This window comes from Zeus faber, assembly GCF_960531495.2.
Source record: "Zeus faber genome assembly, chromosome: 21".
NCBI classification, from domain to species: domain Eukaryota; kingdom Metazoa; phylum Chordata; class Actinopteri; order Zeiformes; family Zeidae; genus Zeus; species Zeus faber.
The window spans coordinates 20,802,298-20,823,612 of NC_137208.1; the positions used below are offsets into that span (position 1 = coordinate 20,802,298).

General features: G+C 44.0%; 1 protein-coding gene across 1 annotated transcript in view; it reads left to right on the forward strand.

Annotated features, from left to right (window-relative positions):
- Positions 1 to 18,826, forward strand: part of arhgef39 (Rho guanine nucleotide exchange factor (GEF) 39) — a 47,050-nt gene extending 28,224 nt beyond the window's left edge. Inside the window, exons 8-12 of the mRNA XM_080022247.1 lie at positions 5,157 to 5,383; positions 11,315 to 11,403; positions 13,516 to 13,648; positions 18,230 to 18,354; positions 18,678 to 18,826. Of these exons, the coding sequence (XP_079878373.1) occupies positions 5,157 to 5,383; positions 11,315 to 11,403; positions 13,516 to 13,648; positions 18,230 to 18,354; positions 18,678 to 18,717 (614 nt within the window). The 3' untranslated portion in view covers positions 18,718 to 18,826. The remainder of the gene's footprint in view (positions 1 to 5,156; positions 5,384 to 11,314; positions 11,404 to 13,515; positions 13,649 to 18,229; positions 18,355 to 18,677) is intronic.
- The last annotated feature ends 2,489 nt before the right edge of the window (positions 18,827 to 21,315 follow it).

Consider the following 21,315-nt stretch of genomic DNA (forward strand, 5'->3'; position numbering starts at 1 on the left):
CGAGCGGTCGAGTCGAGCGGAGTTTGTCCGTCTGTCTGGGTGGCTCCTCAGGGCCCCGGGCGCGACACAGAGAGAGAAAGGGGGAGAGAGATAGAGAGGAAAGAAAGGCATATAGATTTAGATTGGGAGTGACATTGATCAAACGTCTATTTCTTCCTAAAAGGCTCCTTCTACACAGCCTCATTAGACTTTTTAGCCCTGGTTTACTTGTACTGCAACACTGCAATCCCACCATTTGAAAGAATCTTCCCCTTTGTGGATCAATGAAGCACCTTTGTATCTCACAATTAACATCCATCAGATGGAAGTAACAGTTACAACAGTGGAGTTTCAACAACTCTGGCATTAAAGCGATACTGAAGTTTTATAGAACCTTTGTCTCCTTGTCTCAGTCTTTAGAACGCAACTCACTTTTGTCGAGTAGCTTCTGTGGCGATGGAATGGGGAACTGAAGGTGCTGTTTTTTTCCCTGCTCTCCATTCACCTCTATTGCTTTTTCTAATTGAGTCGCAAAAATGTACCTCTGACTTATATATGGTTTGAAAAACACAGGATTCTCACAGGATCATTTTTCGAAGCAGGACCCCGCCGTGCAGTGTAAGCTGGCCATCATCAATGAATGTAGTATTTTTCGAGGTGTGTTGTTGAGACAAAACAATTCAAGCAACCTGGCTTAGAGCTATGTTGTTTTTGAATTAGGTGAAAACTCCCTTCTCCACACTGCAATCACAGAAGGGATAGGTAAAAGGGAGTGTCAGTATCTGGACTTTGATGAAGGAAAGGAACATAAAGTCAAATGTTCTAAACTGTGGTGGAAAAAAATGTGCATTTTATATTTTTGTTATTTTTCCTCCAAAATCAATGCCTCTTAATGCCGGCTTTCCCTTCCCTCGCCACACCCGGCTGTCCCTCTGCCTCTTTCAATGCTCCAGCCTTGAACACATCAGGAGGACCTGAGGCCTTTGTAGATCAACCTTTACCGCCCTCTTTGCCTTTATCATTTGCCCCCCTCAACCCGAAATGCCTTTGTAGGAGAGCAAAGGTGCCCCTCTTAAGGGCTTGGACATGGAGAGGGGTGGAACTTTCTGCTCTTTCAACCTTTCACTGCCGTTTAAAAAAAATAAAATAAAAAAAATTAAGAATCTCAATGTTCATCGAGCAAACAGGGGGTCTTAACAACACTGTCAACTGGCACAACCTCTACCTAAAGCACATTATACTCTAACTCTGTCAGCCCCCCTGCTGCTACTGTTTCTTGCAGTGACCCTACCTTAAGGTCACCATGCCAAATTCCAAGCCACCATTGGACTCTGGATCTCGTTCTCTGGAGTGGTAAATTGTTAAATAACTATAAATAACTCAGACCATGATTCGGGAAAAGCTTGTTACTTCCAGTGAAAGGGAATCTTGATGTTCAAGATTCTGTGCCTTCAACTTTGTGGCAACAGGGAAGACCATTACAATAACCCTGCTGTAAATACCAAGGTTAGGGCTTGGCAAGTGGCTTGGCAAGAGTAGTGTGGTGGAACTTTACTTACCAGCACAGCGCACAGACCTCAACCTCATTGAAACCTTTAGATGAATTGGAACCCTGTCAGCCAGACCTAATTGCCCCCCATCAGTGTCTGATCTTACGAATGCCCTTGCAGTTGCAGTGGAGTGGACAGTGGAGGCTGTTGTAGCAGCAAAGAGCTCCATATTGATGTCCATCAGATGTTTAATGAGGTGTCCACATTCAGATTAGTGTGGAATTCTGATATCATATGCTTGGGCTAACATTGCCATATGGCATTTGATTAATTAACTAGTTCTCAACAAAACTTTGTTTCAAACCGTAACGATAAATGATAATTTTTGAATGGTTGACCAGCTCTAGTTCAGGGAGGAAATCTTGATTATCATATTTATTTATTTTACCTGTGTTGTCAGCAGGCTTGGCATACAACATAGGATATTTGTATGCCATTGCATCCAAGACAGATATGCAGATATTGATATGCAAGTGGAGTTCAAATTCTCAACCTGCAGTGCCACTCTTTATTAATCATCAAGAACTCTGTCCTGTGGATGACCTGTGGGATGACAAGAGCACTGTTTTTTTTTTTGTTGTTTTTTTTTTTTTTTTTTTTTTTGTTATGTAAGACACCAATCCCACCAATTCCCCTCTTTGGAGGACGATCTTGCCATGTTTTGATCGATAAACAACTAATCATCATTACTTCTACAATTACAGCACGTGGCCTCTTCCTGTGATAGTTATGGCAGCAAAGGAGAGAATGGGAGAAGAATGTTACAGGAGGGTGTTCGGAGGCGTTTTTGAGAGGTGTGTGTGTGTGTGTGTGTGTGTGTGTGTGTGTGTGTGTGTGTGTGTGTGTGTGTGTGTGTGTGTGTGTGTGTGTGTGTGTGTGTGTGTGTGTGTGTGTGTGTGTGTGTGTGTGTGTGGTTTCCATTGGTGAATGCACAGGACTTGTCCCAATTAGTTCTGGTGTATGGGTTCAGAACTATATTGTAGCGCCTCCATGCACTGGAAAAGGCTTCGCAGCCACCCAAAAGGCCCACAGCCGTCACCCTACACACACCTGCCTGCACACCTACAACCCACCCCCGTGTGCAGGCATGAGACGCACCAGCAAGCGCAGAACCAGCAGGCACAGGCCCGGAGCCAGTCGGGCCCCTACGCCCGCCAGCGCAAAGGTGAGGCCTGCCATACCGCAACCGGCGAGATGCCCCAACATGGCCACAAGCCATCGCTCGCAGACAACCAGATATGCGGCCTCTCCACGACCGCCAGCACCCAGCGCAGAGGGAGTAAGGCCGACTGCCGCCTTCCAGACTGTAACCTACATACGCGACGGCAAGCAGCCACCCAGGGGCCCTGCAAAGACGGGCCCACCACAGCCCCGCCGGGTCACAACAAGCCGGAAACTACCAGCACCAGGGACAAGCCTCCAGGGGTCCCCCTGCCAGCTGTGTTACTGGCCACCCGGTCATCCCCAAGCCAACCACACCCCCACACCAACCCACCAGTGCCCTGCCACCCAGTAAACCCCAGTGCTCAATGTGTGCTGTTTTTGTATGCGGTTGAAATTGCAGGGTGTGGAGGGTGCGAGCCATCCAACCATATAAAACCCGAGTCACTCGCACCCCTCCTGCCCCGCAGACCCTGGTCCGGTGGTGTGTTGTGTGGGTGTGGATGTGTTCTAAGCTAGTAGAAATGGTATTACAATTGCGGGACATGAAGCACGAAGCACACCATGGCAGGAGTGTGATGGGCAAGATTGCAGCTGCAAACCCTGGGCCTATTGCATGGTGTATATACTGAGTTTGAGATCAGCACTGGGAGAGATAAGCAAAGCACAACCAGATAAACACAGGAATGCCGCAGGCTGGGCAGCGGCCACGCGGACCCCACCCTCTATCTTATTTATTTTTAATGTCTCAATCAATGTTACCTGTGCTGAGGTGCTGTGCTTAGAAGGCCAACCCATTGACTCTGTAGCAGAGATCACTTCACCCACCCAAGGCAACAAATCATGTAATATGTCAGTATTCAGCTTGCAAACTTTTTTTCTGCCCAGGAAGAGCTGGCACAGCCACTCCCTCGCCACAAACCAGAATTTGAATTACCATAATTTAAACTGATTAACACAACTGGGGATTGACCGATACAGCTTTTACACCAGTGATGCTCACCCTGAATCCCAAATGTTGACTGAGTACGTTGAATGAGTACGGATCCAATCCATTACTTCTACCGAACAGAGTTTACTGAACAGACCATAAGTTCGGGCCCATTAGATCATAACATTTGACGTTTAATCCATCTTACTATTAGACGTTAAAACTAGAAATCAAGTTGCCGGTTCCTTATTTTTAGTTGGGTGTCAGAACGATATCAAATGCCGGTATCTGTATCAGTCCATCCCTAATAACGACCACGACTATCTCCTAACAACATCCCAGACATTCAAGGCATGTCCCTGGATTTTTTTTTTTTTTATACTGCGTTTTTCTTTATTTCAGACCCATGGCATGTTAAAAGCAATTTGACCCCCGCCCGGTGACTTCACTTAATCACAGTGGACTTGTCTGCGGCTGAAAATTTCCACCCCAAGCCCCAGAGGCAAGGCTATGGCTGCCCAGGCGAGCTGCAATCACAGGCTATTGGTTGGGGCAATTAAAAAAAAATAAAAAATAAAAAATAAAAAAGTAGACTCAGGCAGAATTTTCATCTTATCTATCCAAATGTCAGCCTCTTGCTTATTAACTGTCATCATACTGCTGCCAATCATTGTAAAAGAGATGAGAGCACCCCCCGCACCCCAGTTACTCACCCTCTCCACGTCTACCTCCTACTGAGTCTGTCTCAAAGCCTGATAGAATTTCTTTTTTTTTAGGCAGCTTCAGATTCAGCCTTCATTTTCCTCTCTTTATGTTTAATGTTTTAAATGATTGGATGATTCTTTTAAATTTTTTCTAAATTCTTTGAAATTCTTCAAATTTTAATAGCATTTTTGGATGTTGACTGTGATTCAGGCTTACTGTATGTCTTAACCGAAATGAGGTCCAAAAAAATACTCTATTATTTTGTTTGAATAAAAATCCCATATTTGATACTTTTATTTAGTTGGCACTTCATAAGAAACAGCCATTCAATGTGTTTGTGTTATGCATAAGATGCTTTGTGCTGTTTCTGTTTTTGGTGTTGGGGTCGCAGTTGAAAAAATGGAACTGCGGATGACAAAAAAAAACACCCCCTCCAGTAACTCAGAAAAAAGAACAAAACAATCTATCAGAAGAAGGCATACTATTGAGAACAGTAAGAGCATCTTGGAGCAACGACGAACGTCAGAATTTAAATGGGATTCTGGCACTTGTCGTGTAATCCAGATAATGCAGACGATGTAATGGATTTCCATTTAAAAAATGGCTGCTTTAAGACTCTTTCAGTGCTTCTTTCAGTAGTTTTTTCAATTGTGTCATGTCTATAGAATAAAAACATTGAGTTAAATTAAACTCTCCAATGGAGATATTATTCAAGTTTCAAATTAACTCACCACTTGACCTGTTAACCTAAACCGCTTGTTCTTATTGAAAATTAATCCCCCAAAATTCTGTCGCCCCCCCTCCCCCAACTTTCCCTCCATCCACCCAAGGGCGGTGGTACATCCGTGAGGGCTGGCTGCGGACGGTGCCCCCCAAGGGGACTGAGGCCATGCCCAAGATGTTCTTCCTGTTCTCCGACATGCTGCTGCAGGCCAAGCGCCGCAGCCCCCTGGACCCAGGCGGCAGCAAGTTCTCCGGGCAGCACGCCTACCCCCTGCAGGACTGCACTGTGGATAAGGTGTTTGGTCACACCAAGAGCCGGGGTGGCCTCCTCAGCGTGAGTAAACGGAGGAGTCCTGGGGGGGCCTGGGAACGGGTGGAACACTACAATCTTTAATTACACAGAAGCGGTAAAATGTTGTGCTAAATGAAGGTCCATGTTGACAAATGAAATAAGAGAGAGAGAGAGAGCTAGAGAGAAATCGATAGACAGTATTAGATGGGCAGCAGGTGGACGGACATATGTTGGCAGCTTTGTGAATACACATGAGCGATTTCTCAGAAGACACTCCATTTCTTGCTACTCTTGATGCGCGCCGCCTTAATTTGTCTCACTTATCCACTTGACGCGTGGCCGTGACGTTCACCGCCAAGCTGCCGCCGTTTCTCCAAAATGCCTCTTCCTCTGTGCGACTGTGACAGCCTTGCCGAGGTTCACGCTTAATGGAAATGTCATTTTGTTTTGCTTGTCATATGAGACCTCAGTACCCCCTCCACCCCTCCCTCTCCACTCTCCTTATTCCCACTAATTACTCCCCCCGCAAAAAACAAGCTCTTGTTGAAGTAGCCAAAAACTTGAACTTTTAATGCGCCTCTCTCCCTTTCCGTGTGATCCATCTCCCAGGGCCCCCGCCAACCCCCCACCCACCCTCCCTCCCTCCCTCCAGCTGCTGGGTGACAAATTGTGTCTAAATGATGTAGTTGCTGTCATGAAACATTCAAGGAACGAGTCACGCGCCATTGAGCAAATAACCGGAGCGTTTATGCAGCGAGTGTTTAGCGGCGAATCAATATTCATTCATTGTGATGGTGCTCCCTGGCTTGTGGAGCTTCCTCCGGTGGGGGCGGGCAGACGGACACGTTGGGCCGAGCCGAGCCCCAGGGCCACATTTTGATTAGCCCACTGGCTGTTCATGGTGTTACGGGGCTACAAGGAGTTGACATCATTTAATGTCTTTTCCGTTGCAGTCCAAACAGCCCTGCCTTTGTGTCTTTGGGGTGTGTGTGTGTGTGTGTGTGTGTGTGTGTGTGTGTGTGTGTGTGTGTGTGTGTGTGTGTGTGTGTGTGTGTGTGTGTGTGTGTGTGTGTGTGTGTGTGTGTGCGCAAGAGGTTATTCGTCACATACATATAAGTACGGTCATACTGTGCATATACGCAGTGAAATATCACGACACCCGGTGATTACGCACAATAAGCTCTAAAAATACTAAAATGTGTGTAATCAACATGAGGTGCTCGTGCAAGGGGCGGCTCCACAATCGCGATTCTGAGTTCTATAATTATATAATAGTATTTATTGTCTGTGTTGTATTAAATATACATTTATATCCTCCTAAATGAAACTAACCTCCAGTACTAGTGTGTGTGTGTGTGTGTGTGTGTGTGTGTGTGTGTGTGTGTGTGTGTGTGTGTGTGTGTGTGTGTGTGTGTGTGTGTGTGTGTGTGTGTAAAATATATATATATTCAAGAGGTTTATTATATGTGTGTGTATGAGGTATAGAATGAATATACTGTATATGTACTGTATAAGGTGCACACATCAAATTGTGTGCAGTCATGCTTGTATTGTTCATGCCATCTGGGCAGGTGTATCTTGGGAGCGCGGTGATGGCGGGCTGCCCTCCTTTGAGAGAGAGAGAGAGAGAGAGACTGTGAGAGGGGAGAGCTCTGTGCTTCTGTTGGATCAGATTAGGCCACAGATCCATCCCTTCCGGCCCTCCAGTAAATACATCTTCCTCAAGCCTGTCGCCTCCTCTCCGCCAGCCCGCTCGCCGTTATCTAATGGCAGAAATGGCATTTCATTAGCTTCTTATCCCGCCGCGGCCCAAATGCATACTCAATAGCATTAGGCGTAATTTCTCATAAGGACACATTATTGATCCCGGGGCCCTACCTGAGCGGAAGGGAAGTGGGGGGTGGTGGGGGCCCTCCTCATCTGGGGCCATGAAGAATTAAAGCCAAATTAAATTTGACAGCTGTAAATGCCACGGCAATCTATATGCAAAGTTTGCGAAGGGGGGTGGAGGGGGGAGGAAAAAAAAGCCAAACAACTTTTTATCAAAAATTCCTTTCCCTTCTCTTTTTTCTTCTTCTTCTTCTTCTTCTTCTTCTTCTTCTTCTTATTCTTCATCTCACATGTGCAGAAGAGAAAACGTTTTTGTTTATTTTTCTTCCAGGAAGCCGGGTTCTCTCTTCTCATTCCCTCCACTCTTTGCAGGCCCCCCTGTTTCTGCCGCTCCTTTTCTCTCCTCCATCCTTCCCCATTCTCTCTCCGCTCCATGTCAGTAGTCTTTCCTTCCCTTTAATATCCCCTCACTTCTTCTATATATATATATATATATATATATATATATATATATATATATATATATATATATTCCTCTCTTCCCCGCATCCTTGACAGATTCCCTTTGATGTATAAATAATCAAGCTAAATTATGTGCGACGAGGAGGCTCCGTGCTCCGCCGTTCTTATTATACAAAGTAATTTCTACCTAAGAGGGTCAGATTTCCTGACAAATCCCTAATTACCGCCTCGCCGTAGAAGTGGAATCTATTTGTGCATAAATCAACCCACCGTCCCCCAAGTGGCGGGGGCCTTAATATCGTGCACCGCTCTGTCCTGCCCCCACGCGCTGAACTCTGTAATTAGATAATTCTTTTGATGATCGCGCATTTGAAATCTTCATCCGTTTAATGTATAATGAGGGCCACTCCCCATCCCCTCTCCCTCACCTAAAATTATAAAACAAAACCCAAAAACAAGTTTTTTTGGGGGGGGGGGGACCTACACCCCTCAGGTGTAGGTTCATTACTAGAGTCCGCCACTTTTTGAGTTTGGCCATCGTTTTGGCCCAAGCCCAATAGTGGGGAAATTTTCAGCTCTTTTTTTATACTCGGCTCATGACGTGTGACTCAGTAAAAATAGTCTTAATTGTAATAAGAGTTTAGGTAGAGTTAAATAGACACGTTTTATGCAGTTGGTGTAAAGCAGGGGGAAAGACGGAGGACTTCCTGAACGATGAATGAAAGTCAAGACTCGGTTCACTTCTGGGTTTTGAATGGAATCCTCACGGCATCATTTTGTCCGTCAAAATTGTTTATTTTGGTCCATTGCAAAGTGTAATTTAGGTTCCAAACGATTTGCCTTTTTTCCCCACATTAATTTCATCCTCAGTTTGTGACTCCTGAGTCAAAGAGTGACTCACTTGCTCTCTCGCTCTTGCTTGCCTGCTGACTGAATCGAAACTTAAAGGTCACCACTTATGAAAAACATTTTTTTTTCAGTGCTTGTGCACATACATTTGGGTCTCTGAGGGACCTACGAATACACAAACTGAAATAAGACAACCCAGTCAGTTTTTTGTGGGCAGCCTCGGTCTCCCCCTCCCAGGGCAAGTGGGGGATTATTAGAATAATACCACCCCCCCATCTAAGTATCTCCACCCACCACAGCTTGAGAACTACCTTTGAGAAGTGCCGGACCCCCTAGCATTATGTGGAAGCTAAGAGCTAAAGCTTGGGAAGTGCTCTTTTGTTGGCTGCACAGACCAGCACAAATCTCTACATCAGCCCCCAGTTTCAGAGGACAGAAGAGCGGAGTGGATTAGGATTATTTTTGATTGCAATGTCCCAAACCATGACAAAACTGCAGACGGGAAATGTAAGTATTTTAAGAAGCAACTGTGCTTCATTTGCTAACGCTAATAGCTGAGGTAATATATTTGATGGAATTTTCTTTAAAGTTACTGGCGTTTGTTGCTGCAGGATCCACAATGACATTTACAGTATTCATTTGTTAGTTGAATGTCTGCAAGATGAACTCCATCTTATCAACACTCTCAAATAATGGGAGAGTAAAATGAGAGAATGGGTGGTGATGTTCTCAGAGTGTATCTTGCTGCTGATTTTATAGAGCTTCACAAGAAGTTTACTGACTTGCTGTGATTCACAGAGGCCATTTCACCTCAGCCCTCGTCCAGCATGTAACCGGTGTGGGGAGCACGAGAAAAGGGCTGAAACAGAGGGGTATGGAGGCATGCTAGAATGGCTAGAATGCATAACCTGGGTGGTATTTTCAGCAAAAAACTTCAAAGACATGTTTTGGGGACCTCAGAGACCTATATTAACTCGTTGAAAAAGACCCCTGTGGTGACCTTTAATGGGAACCTAGTATAAAAAACTTGTGCACTCGAGCTTGTGCACATACAGTATATTTAGGTCTCTGATGGGCCTACTAACACACAAACTATGAATTAAGACAACCCAGTCAGCTTTTTGTCAGCGTTCTAATTCAGAAGACATGTCCTGAAACGAGCCGTCCAGCTTTGTGTCTCTTGCATCTAGCATGTCTGTAGCATTGAAACACAATAGAATTAGAACCGCCCTCCATCTGAGTAACTCCGCTAGCAGACCTAAGCATGGGAATCGCTTTGTTGTTGGCTTACAGACCAGCACAAATCTTTGGGGGGGAAATAGAGGCGAGAGAAAGTGTGTGTGTGTGTGTGTGTGTGTGTGTGTGTGTGTGTGTGTGTGTGTGTGTGTGTGTGTGTGTGTGTGTGTGTGTGTGTGTGTGTGTGTGTGTGTGTGTGTGTGTGTGTGTGTGTGTGATTTGCAACTCAGAGCTCTTATTGTTCGCGAATTGAGATTCCGACTTGGTGAATGCCTATGTGAACGAAAGAAAATCGATGACTTGTCGGACTGACTGCCGATTCCTACGTCATTTAAAAGATTTGTTCGCTACGAACAAATCGTTGGCCAGTCTTTCATCACTAAACGTGACTATTATCGATGTCACGGCTCGCCAAGTTTTCCCGCGTGTTTGGGGGAGTAAGGGGGGGGCAGCAATCAGGTGAATGCGAAAGGCCATTTAATATGGCTCAGGCCCAATTTTTGATCCCCAGTAATGGCTTTTTCCCGGCTGTAATTATTAGTCTCTAAAAGCCCCCTTTTTGTTTGGGCTAGGACAGCGCCTGTCGGTTTGTTTGACACGTGCAATCTTAAAGTAAAGCGGGTGCGCGCGAGAGGGTGGGGGCGGGGCGGTGGGCGAGGGAGTCTGTGGTAATTACTGTTGACTCAGAGGAGGATACCACTCACATCCACACACTGTGGCAGAAAGGGTGTGAAATGGGCCCTGGTCAGACCTGGTAACAAGTATACAGATCATGTCTAGGGCCCTGGTTATACCTGGTTACTAGTATCCAGATCATGTCTGGGGCCCTGGTCAGACCTGGTCACTAGTATTTAGATCATGTCTAGGGCCCTGGTCAGACCTGGTAACTAGTATCCGGATCATGTCTAGGGCCCTGGTCAGACCTGTTAACAAACATGGGTTAAAAGTGTTCACTTTTTTGTGCTCCGTGTCTCAACTGTTTGTTTTCATCTACAATCTACTCCGAGGTGATGCAAATCTGGGTTGCCCCCCCACCCCCCCAGATTTGTATCTGTCCTCACGTTTCCGTCAGGCCCCACAATGTGTACCGTGTAGACAAACAGCCACTGAGCGGCACATGTAAAAGGTTATTAGCTGGATTAGGTCTGCCCTCTTGTGGTATGATGATGATGTTACTGCAGTAGGTCTCCTGCTTTACCTCCTCGCAAGGTTTCAGGGGTTTCGAAGTCAAATCCTGGAGGCCATTGGCCACATTGTCTTCTTGTGGGTGGCATTGAACAACAAGGGGAAAACATACTGTCCTGTGTTTGGCCTTATGTTTTTTTTAAACTTTTACAATTTGTTTGCGTGTTCAAATTTACAATATATTATAAACATTAACTGTAAAAACTGTTCCCAGAGTAGCTTTGGATATTAGGCCATCTGAAGTAGTAGTTTTCATACAAGACAAAAAATAATCCCCCATCGATTCGAGTCACGGTGGAATTCTGAAAGTGTCTGAAAAGAAGCTGCCAGCCTGTACTCCGGCTCCTTCATTCTTTCTCTCTCTTCCTCTCTCTCTCTCTCTCTCTTCCCTCCTCTCCTTTCCCCCTACAGCTGACCTTCCCCCGAGCCAAGCTTCTGCTGATGTCTAGCGATCAGGAAGATATCAATGACTGGCACCAGAGCCTCGCCTCTGCCATCGGGTACGTTGCTCCGCAGTGCGCCGCAGGGTTGTGGCACTTCAGCACGGACACACTTTGAAGGACTCCAGTCTGGTCTGGTCTGGGACTTGACGACGGAGTATTGACTCGCACTTGGATCGAGCCTCGAAGACCCGTTAAGCCCGAAACCGCAATTTATATTTTCAATGCTTTGAAATTACTATCGAACCTAGAATCCATCCCCCAAATCCAGGCATGTTATCAAAATATAGAAAGGAACCCGTTGCTTTGATAAATCTTTGCTTATGTAAATCTTGGTCCTTTTTGGTCCTACTTTCCTGTTATTTTGTGACGGTATCCATGGATGCAAATGCCTCAGTCAGAACAACTCGAGGGAGCAGAGCTATTCAGCTACATTCTGTTGGCAGCCGCACAAATTACATTACAAAATGCATTACAAATACCTAGACATAGGATCACAGATACAGCCTGAAGGGGCTCTTCAGGCTCAGGACAAGAACGGGAATATTCAACAGTACATACCGGCGTCATCTTTAGGGTGTGGTAGTGATGGAAAAGTAAAGTATGGGGGGGCACATCTCTCCTCTCTTTCTGAAGAAAAATAGTTAATGTACTAATGATCATAACATATTGGCTGTTAGATACTTTATTCATCCCCGGAGGGAAATTACATTGTTGGAGCAGCTCGCATCAAATAGGCAATAATAATAATAAAGCAATATAATATATAACAAGAAAACAGAAAAAAATAATTACCCGGGAAAAATGTGCCTCATACCATAACTGAAATAAACCCAACAGTGAACCACAAAGATAAACCAACAAAAGAAAACAAATGATAATCCTAAAGTAATATACCTAATGATCAGCATTAAATATAAGACAAAAAAGTGTGTGTGTGTGTGTGTGTGTGTGTGTGTGCGTGTGTGTGTGTGTGCGCGTGCGTGTGCATGCGTGTGCGTGCGCTAGTGCTTATACCCAAGCCCTTCCTGTCAGCCAGATACCCACCCTCCCTCCCTCTGTCTCTCTCTCATCATTGATTGGCTCACGGCCGCTCTCTCTCTCCCCCTCCTCCTTGTCCTGCCACTGTCAGTAAGTGAAGTCCCTCGCCGCCTCACCCCCGGCTCCCGGAACGAGGAGCCAAGGTCAGCCTGGCTAAGTACCCAGACCTCCACCATGCCTGGCCAGGCTAATTATCTTAGCACCCCATCATCGAAGGATGTGGCGGAGGAGGTGGAGGTCCAGTCTGACCCTCCCCAACCACCCTCCTCCTTCTCCCCAATGCTCCGGAGACCGTAATTAGCCGCCATGGATGTCCGCAGAAGGGTCCGTCAGAGGGGGGCAGAGGGGTCATTGCTGGGGTGTCATGCCATAAGGAATCTGTTTCGCTATGGACAGATATTATTTAGTGTTTAATTTCCGGTTTCACATAATCAAGGGTAACAACAAGATGATCAATATGTATTTAAATATGCATCTACTTTTGGATTTTTGGAGTCTTCACCTTAAACCAGCGCGTAAACCTCGCTACCTCCTCGTTTACACTCAAGCTAAACGTTTATTGGAAATCGCCAACACTGTTGTCGAGCTCATCCACTTTTGGAACAAGAAGGATCATTAAAGTCTTCCATATGGTGCATCCCTAGTCATCAACACTAAGCGGAGGAAGGTCCGTATGTCGGACTGTCTATGGGGGGGGCTGTGTGTGTGTGTGTGTGTGTGTGTACGCGCGCCCGCATATTAATGTGTGTGTGTTTTTGTGTGTGCGCATAACGAAACAAGAAAGAATAACTCTGAAGCGAGCTATTGATTTATAATTGAGCTCTGCAATGCCTGGACTCTAGTCTCCTGAATCAATTCTTTTGGACGGGGGGGGGCACAATCAGGGGCGTCATCAAAAATTCAAACCTCCTCATTTCCCTCCCGTGGCATAATATACGATTTCTTCCAGTCATGCTATTATAGTTTTCTTCTTTTTTTTTTTTTTTTTTTATCCAAATAGAATCTCATCGTTATTGCATCCCGTAAAACACGGTGCCAGAGGGATTTTTTTATTTTTGGAAGTCAGTTTTTGTAGATCTCAGTTGCCGCCGCCACCTTGTAACCACACGTGTTGTCTCTTCCCTCAAACAGTAAGTTGCACCCTAAGAACACAGTGGTCCATAAACGAGAAGAGCCCGGCAGGAGACCCCTGTGCTTGGTGACGGCGGACCCCCAACAGCACGACCCGGCTGCTGAGAGCACGTCCGGCAGAAAGAGGAACATGGTAAAGAAACTGGAGGCAAAAAACCTACACACACACACGATCGGTGAATCACTTCTTCAGTGGTTTTATTGGTTGTGTATCAGAATTACAAATGCGTCAGAGCTAGTGTCGAACATTGGGCAAAAATCGGGCATTGCTATTAAATGTTCAAGTAGGAGGACCGCCGTGGTGAGCACAGAAGCCTAGGGCGCTGGATGGAGCCGCCGCAGGTGCATATCTTGGTGGTAGTAGCAAATATTCAAACGAGAACTTTGAAGGCCGAAGTGGAGAAGGGTTCCATGTGAACGGCAGTTGAACATGGGTCAGTCGGTCCTTAGAGATTGGCGAACGCCGTCGCATTTTGTGTACCAGCCAGGGAGTTCTCGGTCAAAATACGCAGGTAAGAAATGCCAGCTGAAACTACGATGAAAAGAATAAACTATATTTTTATATATAGATATATATATAGATAGATATATAGATATATATAGATATATAGATATATATATATATATAGATATATAGATATATATATATAGATGTTTAATTACAGAAAACAATAAATCAAACAATGCCCTACATTTATTGTGTATTTAAAATACATCCCTGGGATTGGAGCACATACTATGATCTGTGATTCTGTAAGCCCTCCCCTCCCTCCCTCTCCTCTCCTCTCACTCACTCAACATCCACTGATACGCAGTGGTACTTTATTATCCACCGATGCTGCATTGCTGGGGTAAAATGGGAAGTGGTAAATTGAGTAAATCACAAAAACGTGACAGTAATGTTAACATATAAAGCGTTGGTAATAGAGATGCACCGATAGATCGGCTGGTTTTAAGCTTGATCGGCCATGACTGGTGACCAGCCGATCAGATTTATTTTAAGATTCTGTGCCGGTCAAATGTAGACACCAGATACTGTCCTCATGTACTTGTAAAGATGCTCTGATACTCAAACCCTATACAAACGTAATGTAACATAGTTGCGTAGTTGACCCTTAAAAACGAGAGAGAAAGAAAATGTCGGCTGTTTGGATGTACTTCAAGGTAAATGAAGATTGGATAAATATTTTATCGCCTGGCAATATTCAAAATTGTATCTATCTCTGTCACTACAGCGGAGCGTCTCCTCTGGTTCCTTGTGCATGAGCTCCGCTCGTGTGAAATGTTCAACTCTTTTTTGAGACTCGGTTCTTGACTCAGTAAAACGAGTCGTTGGATTTAATTCAGTTGGTTTAATGCACAGTGAGTTCCAGTGAAAGAGAGTGAGAAAAGTTGGTCATTGGTGACCCACTGCAGTAAAACCCGCTATCTCGCACATTTTTAAAATTGCCAGGTGCAGCCAAATAAGTTGAAACAACCTTTCCAGAGGGAAAATTAAATTTTTCCAGATTCGTGTTCCTTTGTTTTCTCTCAACGTATTTTCAAAACAGAGTTTGATTTACAAATAGTAGATAAATCCTAAACTGTGGAGTTAAATATTCCCGTTAGATTACATAGGGAGACACAGTTCACTTACCGAGACGTTGAATAGCGCTGAACAATGTTGATCGATCGTTTCCTTTAAAGTGACTGTCCAGGTGAAGATAATTTCTCCATATTCCAGGTGATGTGAAGTCACAATGTGAAACCGTTTTGATAGAGTTCAACCTTCAAATCGTACTACTTTTACACACACACAGAGACATTTTTGTGTAGGGGGCGTATACCAACGAAGAAGTAATGCTGACGTCACTTCCGTAAACAAGATGAGGATCCTTCGGTTTCGACTTGTCTGTGAAAACGTTCATCTCCGTGTTGTTATGGATTACGAGGAGCAGGTGGCGGAAGCTCTAAATCATATCACGGACCTTAATCTGACCAGTGGGATAGATCCAAGTCAGTGTAAGCAGCGTGGACTGGACTTCATTTTCCGCGATGACAGTCAGTTTTCCGACAGCGATGCTGAATCTGATACCGGCGTAATCCCAGACTTGGAGAACATTTCAGACAGCCTAAAACCTGAATGTGACGATGAAATTATTTCGAGGACCACCAACAATACGCCCGTTGTTGTTACAAAGTAAGAAGTTGATGACGTGATAAAGTCCGTTGAGGTTGGTGACGCAGATTATGAACAAGTAGCATTAGACAAGATTCTCAAGATTACCTCCAAATGCAGCCAGGTGTGAAAAGAAAATGAAAAGAGGCCCCAAACAGGCTCTCAGACTGTAGGTGGGGTAGCATTGGGGTTAGCCCAGATAATCATCAATAAACATCAGTAACTTTCAAGATATTTGGCATATATATATATATATATATATATATATATATATATATATATATATATATATATAATATGACACACCAAGGCTGATATAAAGAGACTCATATAGACTCTACATTTTGTTGTGTTGTCCGCACTTTTAAACTCCTAAATAATTCAATTTTTATAAAACATGTATATTCTTACTGTTAAATAAAAGCCTTTTTAAAAACAAAAGATGTGTGTCGATGACGCTGTTCAACATTACCTCAAAACACAAGAACAATACAAAGAATGCCCCATTGAGCAGGGTGTCAAGTCCCCATTCAGCAGGGTGACAAGTAGCCATGCGGCTTTGTTAGTCCTCCAAACATTTGCATTCTGGGGGCTGGCTGAATGAAGCCCTTGTCATTAACAAGTCATAGCTTTAAAAATATTTGCTTCATTTGCACAAGTGACACCTTGTTTTTAAGTTCTAATTCTTCACTTTCAAATGATGTGGAAAAAAAAGTCAAAAGCCACCAAATGTACCTAGGTACATACAATGTGGGTCACATTTATTATTATTACTTTTTTTTGCAATGATTGCAATTTATTTTGGAATGGTAAGTACAAATAAATAAAAAGCTGTTTAGCAAGCCGCTAAAAATAGGCGATTGACACCTTTCCCATTGCCAGGAAAAATGCAGTCTATTTTTTCTGGTGCGTCACGTTCAACGTCATGAACACACCCGAAAAGGGGCGTGTCATGGATCCAGTGTGATTGGGGAAAAAAACAGTAAGGGAGGCAGCAACTTAAACAAACAACAACAGAAAACTAAAACTTGAAAAAAGTATTTGAGCCATTCAAAAGAATCTTATCGTTTGTAAACGACCCAACCCTACAGTAGAAGCAGCATGGAGCACCTGCAGCATGGATACTCCCTGCTGCCTGTGCGGTGTGCGCACCGGTCCTTCGGTGGCGGGGAACGGGGACTGGCTTTGGGCGATGCTGGAGTGACTCGGAGCCCAGCGGGCTTTTAAATCGGAATCGGGCAAGAAAATTGCAATCGGTGCATCTCTAGTTGGTAAACATGTTCGGTGACTTTACAAGATGATGCATTTCAAGGGGTATATCCTAATGAGATAAATTTGTATATATACAGTAGTTAGCCGTAGTAACTTGCATACGATGTGATCAGCGTCTTCAAGAGACTGCTACGGTGTAAATAACTGATGGAGTCATTTAGTTGCACTAACTCAAACGCCACGGTGACTCCCTGTTACACTTGTGGTACTCAAAATATTTTGCCACGGTTGGCAGGTCTGACACACATTCACACATCGATAGCAGCAGCAGTCTTGCAAAGCGCACAACAGCCCAAGGAGGGCAGTTAGGGGGTAAAGTGTCTTGCTCAAGGACTTCAGCACACTACCTGGATGAGCCGGGGACCAAACTGGCAATCTTCTGATCACTAGACGACCCGCTCTACCTCCTGAGCTTTCTAGTGAATATCCCCAATGCCAAACTCTCCTACTATCGCAAACATGTCGGATATTGAAGAAAAATGGCTTTATTTCTGCTTTTTTTTTGACAAACATAAGCACATAAGTCCTTTTTTTTATCATTACGTTCTAATGATGCAAAACTCAGTCTAGATCTGTACAGTTATAGAAAGTCATCGGATCTGTTCTCGGGATATCCGATACTTACAGTTTAAGAGATACATCGATAGATCCCAGGAGAGAAATTGCATTGTCTCTGCAAATCACGTCACATTAAAACATCAATTCAATAACAATTTGAAATGGAAAATGGAAATATATGTAAAAAATTGGGAACAGTTAACTGTACACAAAATAGGCAATATACTATGCACTAAACCCTTATGATAAATGACAAATGTAACCTAAAAAATGACAGGAAAACAATTAAATATATATAATATGAAAACTACCTACAAAAAATAAAAGGTCTTCCAAAAATAAAACATGCCGTTCTATACCATAACTAGTTAAATAAACAGTGAACCAGGAAAATGAACTTCCTGGTGAACCAGGAAGATGGTTCAACCTGACTTAAAATATAATAAGCCTTGAACGGTAAACAAAATGGTGGCAACAAAGCCTATATACCGAAAATCTGACGGAAAAAGCATTCAAATCCCTATTAACGAATTTAGGACTTTGGAATAATGACGGTCATGGAAAATGTGGTATTCCGTCTATAATTAGATAAGGAATTAGATACTTTCATTGTTTGGTCTAAGTCTGGTAATCTGCTCAGTGCACTTCCATAAGGTCATTACGTGTCCGAGGACTTGTCCTAAAGGAAAACTCAAGACAAAAGAAAACATCTTTTCTCATCCTCAGGTCAATTGTGAGACGGACAATGGCGCCCAGACCCCCACCACCACAGCCGGCACCACCACCGGCACCACCGGCGCTGGTCCTGCTGGCCCCAAGAGGATGAAGCTGTCCGACGGCCAGGCGGCGAGGTGAGCGACACAGGGAAAACTTGCATCATATAATTATTTTATTCGCCCTTGGAGGGTGGAGGAGGGTAGGAATAGATTTCACTGTGATGGAACCCGGATCCTTTTAACCCTCCGGGGAGCTCTGAAATAATAATAAAAATAATCCTAATATCTTATCGTAATTGTATATATACTAGTTCAAGGCTGGGAAGAGGGCCGCTGTTATCGATTATCATTTGAAATCGTAGACTGTTCATATGAAACTCAATCCCAAGCTGAAGTTGAGATGTGATCATTTTATTTATTATTTTGTTTGTTTATTCATTTATTTATTTATTTTCTAGCTCCCCTGAACCGGCCAGCTCCAGCTGTGTGATCCTGTGAACCAAATCGAGCCAAAGGGAAAATTCACGTTATTGGCATTTTCCATATTGTTTTTTTATTATTATTAATATTTTTTGACAGATTTTACCGAAAAAAAAAATCTCTCGTTTGCTACCAAGAGATTATTTTTCATTGTTTTTGTTTTTTTTTTTCGTTTTTTTTCTGATTAAATGGGGAAAGAAAGAAAAAAGTTGCCAAAGGAGCAATCAGGAAGACTCCATGTTCCAATCACGCTTGGGCAGCGATGTAGAATGTGCAATAAAAAAAAAACAAAAAACATACGTATGTGTAGAGAGGAAATGAAGGATTAACTGTGAGGTGGGAAGGTGGGGACACGGCAACAAAAAAGAAAGGGAACAGCTTTATTTTGTCCTCCAAAATCTGCTCAACCGTAATGTGCCTTGACGTTTGACGCTCACTGAAAATACAGAATTCTAAATTAAATCGGTGTCGTAATTGAACCAGTGTGCATGTGAGCCAGCTGCACTCTATTCTTTAAAAAAAAGCACCGAAATCCTCATGGGTTGTCTTTGTTTATGTATAGTTAGTATCTATAAAACATTTAGCCCCGATTTTCTCTAGAGCGCCTCAAATACACGAATCATGATATCACCTTGTGTATTCATCATATCATGTTTTTAAACTTGTGATCTTTTTCTTTTTATCATCTTATATCTTTATCTTTATCCTTATATATATATAATGATATGAATCCAATTGTTTTCACAGTTGCATTCCTACTGCTACTACTACTACTGCTGCTGCTATCTTTTACACTGGGCCAAAAATACTCCTTCCCTTAACACTAGCCATCTTTCAATAAAATTGTAAATGTAAATATACAGTCGTCTAAGTGCCTTTGCTTTCCTCCAAATCCGATGCATTTCCTTGAAGTGAATGGTCGATGTTTTAGCTTTGCTCTTCAGAGTCGCATTTCACGTAGAGTCCAAGTTATTCCGGCCTCCTGCTTTGTAAAGAAGGGCCGAGATAAATTCCTGGGGGTTTTTCTCTTCTTCTTCCCCTCTCTCCGGCAGACGAGACACTGACGGAGGGCTAGTGTGATGCAGATGGGGACATTTTAAATATTCAGTGGGCCCTATAACCGGCGCGAGCGAGGACGGATGAGCTTCTATTTTAAACGACAATTGATGAGTGGTCACTTGGTCCCCTGCGAAGCTTTACACGGCACGGCGTGGCCCCCAATGCGGGCCCCATCCGTTATCCGCCATGTGACGAGTGCAGGCTCCGTTCCCCCGTTAATCACTTGTACAGTGACCCTGATCAAACTGCTGACGTGGCGCTCGAGTCAGGAAAGTGGGTCATTTTGTCTCCAAAAAAATAAACTCACCAGCCTTTGTGGAATGGATCTGCAGTAATGCTGGAAAGCCACAAGAGAGAGCTATTGGTATAAGTTTTTTTCACCGTTTGTGTTGTAGTCTGGATCGTTCTAACCTGTCGACTGACCAGCTGTTTTCCACAGGTAAGACATGTAGCCTGGCTTCCTGCACTCTCAAAACACATAATCGGTAAACAAGTCCACAAGACATAAATAGGTGTAGAATACTTAATGATTATAGGCTGTGAAGGTATTGATGTACTTTTTCCAGGAGCCTAAATACCTCCCTCCCTCTTTTCTTCAAGAAAAAGTGCTTATTATTAGAACACATACTGGTTATAGAGTAATTGCTGAATACATTTGAAAAGACAATGATGTAGTGATATTCGGGTGTTAAACTGTTTCTCACCATTTTGTGGTCCGGATTTTTTTTGGGCGGGGCTAAATCATGGCTGGATGATGCACGGTGGCCTTTCAATGGCCCCTCTCCTAACGCTATATAAACACCAGCCCCTGCCCTCCGCACCCACCGGCAGAAACACGCACAGGGCGTTGTGCTCGCCATGTCGCACAGTGAGACGCACAGCGGAGCGGAGATTCTCCGCTTTTTGTGGCACAGGAGCGTAACACTGCTCAACATTACAGTTTGCTTATTTTCCGTGTGCTGGTTTTCTTCCAATCTTTTCGCCGCGAAGGGTTGTTTGGTGGCGTCCGAACGCATTGACGCCGGGTTCACTCAGATTGTTGATGTCTCATACAGTAGCAAGAAAATATACCGTGTGAAGTAAGAAAACTCAGCAAACTGAATCCTGACGTGCCAGCGTCAGCCCTTCCTCCCTGTGAACAGATTTTGTTACGAACGTTTGCCCCTTCCTGTAGCCGCTCTGTCCTGTGATGAACACAAGTGCGGGCAAGCACCTCCGCCCGAAGGGAGATGGCCTTCACTTGAACTTTATCTTTTTGTCAGGTCCTTAATTTGCCCGCTGACTTTCCAGTCTTGAAAAAGGCTGTATGAGATTTTCATTTGGGCTCGTTTTGGTGAACACAGCTGCGATTCGTGCCTGAACTGATGAATTGGTCCAGCCTTGCAGTTTAGACCTTGCAACGCAAGAGCTAATTTATGTTATTTATTTGTTTTAGGTGGTTACGGTGTCTCTGAGGTGGGGCCCTTTCAGTTTCAAATGAAAGATGGATAACGATTAATTAACTTTTTTTTTTTAAGCTACACAACCAAAGTTTCTTTGCAATCGCGTTTTCTACCA